This window comes from Populus alba, chromosome 7, assembly GCF_005239225.2.
Source record: "Populus alba chromosome 7, ASM523922v2, whole genome shotgun sequence".
In the NCBI taxonomy this organism is placed as follows: Eukaryota; Viridiplantae; Streptophyta; class Magnoliopsida; order Malpighiales; family Salicaceae; genus Populus; species Populus alba.
In genome coordinates, this window is record NC_133290.1 from 49,552 (window position 1) to 55,711 (window position 6,160).

At 33.0% G+C, this 6,160-nt stretch overlaps 1 protein-coding gene across 2 annotated transcripts; it reads right to left on the reverse strand.

Moving 5' to 3' along the window:
- Positions 1–666: 666 nt before the first annotated feature.
- LOC118052792 (peroxisome biogenesis protein 22) lies at positions 667–5,193 on the reverse strand. 2 transcript variants are annotated; one of them, XM_035063862.2, is made up of 8 exons: positions 4,836–5,193; positions 3,998–4,237; positions 3,864–3,911; positions 3,090–3,254; positions 2,227–2,292; positions 1,338–1,439; positions 1,130–1,235; positions 667–1,039 (listed from the first exon to the last, which is right to left on the reverse strand). In XM_035063862.2, exons 1-7 carry the CDS (start codon positions 4,935–4,937, stop codon positions 1,131–1,133), a joined length of 828 nt encoding a protein of 275 aa, XP_034919753.1. In that variant the 5' UTR covers positions 4,938–5,193; the 3' UTR covers positions 667–1,039; position 1,130. The 2 variants fall into 2 exon arrangements, with proteins under 2 accessions (XP_034919753.1, XP_034919744.1); XM_035063853.2 differs by having other exon boundaries at positions 667–1,235.
- Positions 5,194–6,160: the final 967 nt, after the last annotated feature.

Consider the following 6,160-nt stretch of genomic DNA (forward strand, 5'->3'; position numbering starts at 1 on the left):
TATCTGCTTAATTTTCCTCCGCCTCTCCATTGCTCAGATTTCGGATTATATGGCCCAACCAGAGAGCTATGTGTGGGAAAAGAAGAGAATAACTTAGGGCAAATTGCCTTCCTGACTTGATCTCCAAGGAGAGGATGAAGACTTCAAACCAGTCAATTTCAACTTTCAAAGCTTTGAATATCAAATATCCCAACCATACACATGCAAATGCTTAACAATTGGTAAGAAGTCAATTAATGGAACTTGCAGAATCTGGAGAATTCTATCAATTTGACTTAGCTTGCTGATACAGACACCTCCAGAAAAAGGAGCTTGCATGTTGTGATAAATCTATCCAATTCCTAGCTGATGTTTACCTCACATGATTGTGATGGGGTGTTTTCTTAAGGTGACAAGCGCAATAATACTCGAGGTTATGGAGCCATTTTGGCTAAAATGTCCATGTAACATGTAATGATTAAAAGATGAGGCATGAAAAAGTATACAACCGATTGAATTATTCAGCACAACTAATATTACATGTAATTTAATTTTGTTTAGTGCATCTCTCTCGATTGAATAAATGAAAATTATTTTCATTGATCTCACTGAGGAACAAATGGCCATGAGGCAAGGGAATCGCAAGCGAACACCTGAATATCCTTGATATTGTAAGACATAAAAAAATAAAAATAAAAACAGGGATTCTTCCACTTTCGAATAGAATTCATAGGTGTAGGAAAAAGCCATGTTAAAGAGAGATTTTGCTCTTTAGAGCAATTATTAATACGATACATAACGGGACCTCTACTACAAACTACATCCTTAATCGTGAAATATTGACTGTTTGTTGAATCTACTACTCAAGATTCAGGAGTCCAAGAGTTTTATATAACGTTCTTGATTGATATCCATATGTGAAATATCCAGTTGGGAGAGTTCAAATGTGGCCAGCCTTGTGCAAAAAATTTCAAACAAACAAAGCTTTGAGCTTGAAATAGCGGTGGAATACATGGCATGGCAGCCCTTCATCATAAGACCGGCAACTAGGAAAGGTTGCCTGAAAAACGTTTAGCTGTAATCAGTTGGAACAGAAAGAACAAACTATTTTGACATATAAATTATATTTTCAAGTTTTATGGGTCGATACATCATATGCATCCGAAGAACTGTTCCAAGGATGGAGAACTGAACACATTTGCAGCCGTCCGTTCAATTCTAGTTGGAGAAACATGAAGCTGATATTTGATAAATCTCTGCCACAACAAAAAAAAAAAAAAAAAAAAGGAACTCAGATGGTGTTTAATAAAAAATATTTCAAAAACGAATTCAAAACGTGGCATTTGAAGGAAGCATACGGCTAACTGAAAAAGGATTTCAGGATTAGTGTCAATATGCCAATCTGGCTCTAGTTGTCGAACAAAAGATGACCGTCCAGTTTCTGTGCTACAAAAGAGAACCTGCAGATGCATTTTTCAGAAATTAAGACAAACAGAACAAAAGACAAAATTAAAAGATGGAAAAAAAAAAACGTCAAATGGTAATATTAAAAACTCAGCAGAATAGTCAGGCGTTATATTTTGAACACAGGTAGAAATAAAACAGCATTCACCATGTATTCATGAAGGTGTTACGAATTGGATTACAATGTACCAGGGGTGCCCCAAAGTGTGTCCAGATTATATCAATAAACAAATAAATATAAATGAATACCTTCCAGACATGACAAATTCTCCACGTATTTTTACACCACCATAATTCCATCCTTGTTGGCTAGTTGAGCAAGGCCAGCTTCATATTAATGATTATCAAATATTGGCTAGAGTATGAAATGTTATAGATATAGAAGGGACATTTGTCATATTATTAGAGCTTATTAGCCACACTCTTTCTTAGGTGATCTTGGAAAGTTGATGAGTCCTCGAACTTTATCAGGAGTAAAAAAAGCATAATTTCATGAAATTCAACCTCTTCCCTACTCCCTGCATAAAAGATTCGGTAGGATTCTTGCAGCCAACATAACCATGCATGCTGTCTTAATATGCTATGAAAAATCATAAATAAGTTGAACTTCAACTTATATAAGAGAATGCCAGGAAACAGACACCTAATACATACCAGAAAAAATGTTATGATGTAATAGCCAGTACGAAACAACTGTATTGCACATGTAACAATTCCACAAGAGGGAATTTCACTCATTAGCTACCATAGAAACCATATTATTCTGAAAGCATTTCTAATTACCTTGTCTTTGACCAAACCACCAGAAGTGAAAACTCCTGCATTTTCCAAAGCTGCAAGAATCTTTTGCTGCGGAAAATAGTTCACAATGTAATTCACGGCGGAAACCATTTATTCCATAAATAACTGACAATTGCAAAAGCAAAATAACATTGATCGAAGGCAAACACTGAGTTGGTCAACTAGTATGCATCCTCAAATTAGAATAGTAAACTGTTATAAGTTAATGAGATGAAAAAGAATGTGAATAATGTAATACAGGAGCATAGATCAGGTTAAAGTACATCTAACAGTCATAGAAGTAACAGGGGCATCTCATTTCTGGATAACATCTATATCATTAACAGGTACCTTAAAATTTCTTTGCAATTATTTTCCACCAAATCTAAAATTATATACAGTAATTTAGGACAAATAGAGCCAATAGGAAACTAAATATAGATCAATGATAAACCATAAAAAAAAAAAAAGATTAAAGTTGAAGACTATCCAAATTGAATGTTTGACTCAACTCGAAGAAATATATAAATCAAATAAGATGGAGCAAAAACATACAGAACATTACAGAAAATAACTTCAACCATGCTGATATAGCCACACAGATAAGTTTAGGAGAACTAACCCAACTGAAACATCCAACTTCATAATAACTAAGTCAGAAATATTAAGTCTCATCAAATCTGTGTTAGAAAAATTTAGACTTAATGACAACCACATGCTAGTCACGTGTACAAGGGCATGTAAACTGTGCAAATAAAACCCTGCTCGCTAGTACCAAGAAACACAAATATCAACAAAAATAATGATGTTTTACAATAAATGAGAAATGATGATAAAATACTGTTCTCGAAGAAGTTTGTACGTACTTCGCTCTCATCATCAAGAACTCTTTCCATGAGATAAAGATCACAAAATTTTGTGATTTCTAACAGCACTTCCAGCACAGAGGACCTCACAGTTGCTTGGCTCACAATCTGAAGCTCCTCTGGACTGCTTTCCTCAAGGATTACTTCAAACAAACGACATGTGACCTACACGAAACAAGTCATCAAAGCATGAAACCTTGAGGGATATGGCTTTTCTTTATTAGACAACTCAATTTGTCTTCTTGTTGCATTATAACTAGCAATCCTAAAACTTACAGCATGTATTAGAAGTAAACAATTGAAAACTGGACCAGAATTGAGAGAGAATCCATACAAAAAATTTACATGCATGGGCATTTATAGCAACAAAACATGTAATGAAAAGTTCAAGAAGCATGAAAAAATACTACTAACAAGTGCTGGAAGATAACTTGAGGCAAATGGCATATAGATGCAAGGAATCAAACTCAAATACCTACAACAAAGTTGTTCATATAAGATCTAGGAATTTGCATTTTGGCTATGGCTCATAGCTGAGAAAGTCACAATTTATGTTTTGTTAAAGGAACTTCTTTTATATAGGAAATTAAAAGCCCACCCGTGATCTAAATGAGAGGATACTTAACACAAATAAAAAAAGTGCATGGATGTCACTGCACATAGACTGGACAAATAAAACTTTCCAAAACAATTTTAATGAGATATGAAAACAAAGGAGCTAACAAAGGGAGAGCACAGTCATAATAATGCTTAGTGTTCTAAGATTGGATTTACCTTTCTTCCTTCGCTCAATTTTTGCCTAACAATTTGCGCCAAAGTTGGCTGAAAAGCAAAAGGAAAAGCATTAATAAGAATAAACAAAAGTCTACATAAAAAAAAAAAACATAATTTAACAATCGGTTTCTTACTTTTACTGGTTGAAAGAACTCATCAACAACATTTTGCACTCTCAAATCCTCGGAAGATGAACAAACACCCCCAGAAGGTAGTGACACCGCGTTGGGTTGAGTAGTCACAACAGAACTACTAGTCGTAGAAGCTTGCCGTTTCGGTTGCCTTCTTTGAGGTCCACTATTTGACCTCAACAACCTCCATGTAAAGACTATCGCAACAGCAAGCCCCGCAACAGCCCCAACTGATCGTGAATCCTGATACCAAATATATCCCGTGTGAGTACTTCAATACCACAAATAAAACTATTCTTTTAATTTTCTAATTTCTTAAAATAAGAAATAATCTCTATGTTAATACACATTTGATGAAATTTCAATACTTCAAATAAAATTTTCACAATAACATCCTTAAATCTTCAACATTATCTCAAAAGGAAGAACAAATGAGAATAGAAAAAAAAAATCCCAACAAAAGAAAAAAGAAAAAATAAAAAGAATTACAAATTAAAGCAATCAACTAATTAGAAACAATTGAACAAAAAAGAAAAAGAAAAAGAAAAAAAAACCTTTTTAAGCAAGAAAAAAAAATTAAATTCAACAAAACTCCACCCCTACAACAACCAAAAGCTTCAATCTTTACCATACTTAAACCAAGAATTAATTAAATTACCCTAAATCACACGCCATTAATTATCAATATTTTCAACAATCAAACCACATCCCACGATTTCAGTTACATTTACAAATATACTAAACCCTGAAAACCCATTAATCAGAAGAAAAAAATCCCAATCAGATCGAAGCCAAAAACTGGAAAAAAAGAAAAAGAAAAAAAAGGGATTGAAAGACCAACCAGGGTATTAAAAGAGAAGAGATTTGAAATCTTGACGGTTAAATAAGCACTAAATCGCTTGATTAGCTGCAATAATTCGTCTTTTGATGTCTCCGTTGCCATTCCCAAACAAAATCGAACCTCTCAAAATCTACCAATAATATATGCAGAAGAAAGGGTATAGAGGGAGGTAAAAACGACGTGTCGTTTAGTAAAGCAGAGGATACGAAAAGGAAACGAAGCAGAAAGATATTTTTTTTTAACGATTATTGGGTTTCTTCTCTCTCAGGCGTGGCTGGCTTTCGCCGTGCTAAATCTTCTGCTCTGCGTTAACGAGAAAGAGAGAGTCGATGCGTTTTGTTCTTGCTTCTTGTTTCTTCAACCTTTTTGTTTTTTTTCCTCAAAAAAAAAAAAAAAACAACACTTTGGGGTAGCTACAAAATAGTCCCCTAAAACTATAAAATTTACAACTTTATGCCCTAACTACATTGAATTGAATTCGAAGAAGTAAGCTTGCGATACGATATTTATCGTGAATGCATCAGTCAATTTAGGAGTAAATGATCAAAATGATGATTATGTAGTCGTTTGGTTGCGCTATATATATATATAAAGGGACAGTACAAAAATTCAATTTAAAATAATTTTATAAATATATTTATTTTAGTTTTTAGTTTTTATTTCTTTAACAAAACATGTTTTATCTTTTATCTTTTTGTTTTAAAACACTAACTAAACATAATTTCAATAACATAATAATTAAGATATTTGAGGTTATGTTTTAGTATAGTAACCGCTAATATTATTTGTTATATATCTCAATTTGACTATCAAATAAGTTGATTTATCTAGAAATTTTATTATATAAAAAAATGAGTTTTTATTTGAAATTAAATATAAATAAAAGAAGTAAATAATAAAACATTCATCAAACAAAGTTTAAGAAAAAATATTTCATGTAAAAATGTAAAAAAACTATATGACAATTGATTGGCATGTGCATGCAAATAAAATCCGTAAATTTAAATAAGAATCCAATTGATAGTTAAGTTATTGCTAGTTGGGTGATGAAATCAAGAGAGTTTCTAGTTCAGGAACTGATATAAAAATAAAATTGGAGTTGGAGGACTGATATGTAGTTAGCCAATGCTAGTTTTACTGGCTGTACTTTTTGAAGTGAAAGAGACGAGGTCTGACCGGATGTTCTAAATCTGATCTGGATGCTTACGTGGCTATATTTCACCAGCTGTTTGAAACAACTGCATGGACCTGGCGGCAGCCGCTTATCAGTAGTCAAAAATCGGATAAGAACAATAAAATTCATGAAAAATAATAATAAATTACAC

Excerpts from the sequence above, each read along its gene's own strand:
- LOC118052792 (XM_035063862.2), bottom strand. The coding sequence starts at position 4,937 with ATGGCAACGGAGACATCAAAAGACGAATTATTGCAGCTAATCAAGCGA. Across the intron at positions 3,912-3,997 it reads AGTTCTTTCAACCAGTAAAA|CCAACTTTGGCGCAAATTGT; the intron begins GTAAGAAACCGA and ends TTTGCTTTTCAG. Across the intron at positions 2,293-3,089 it reads TTCTTGATGATGAGAGCGAA|CAAAAGATTCTTGCAGCTTT; the intron begins GTACGTACAAAC and ends TATTTTCCGCAG.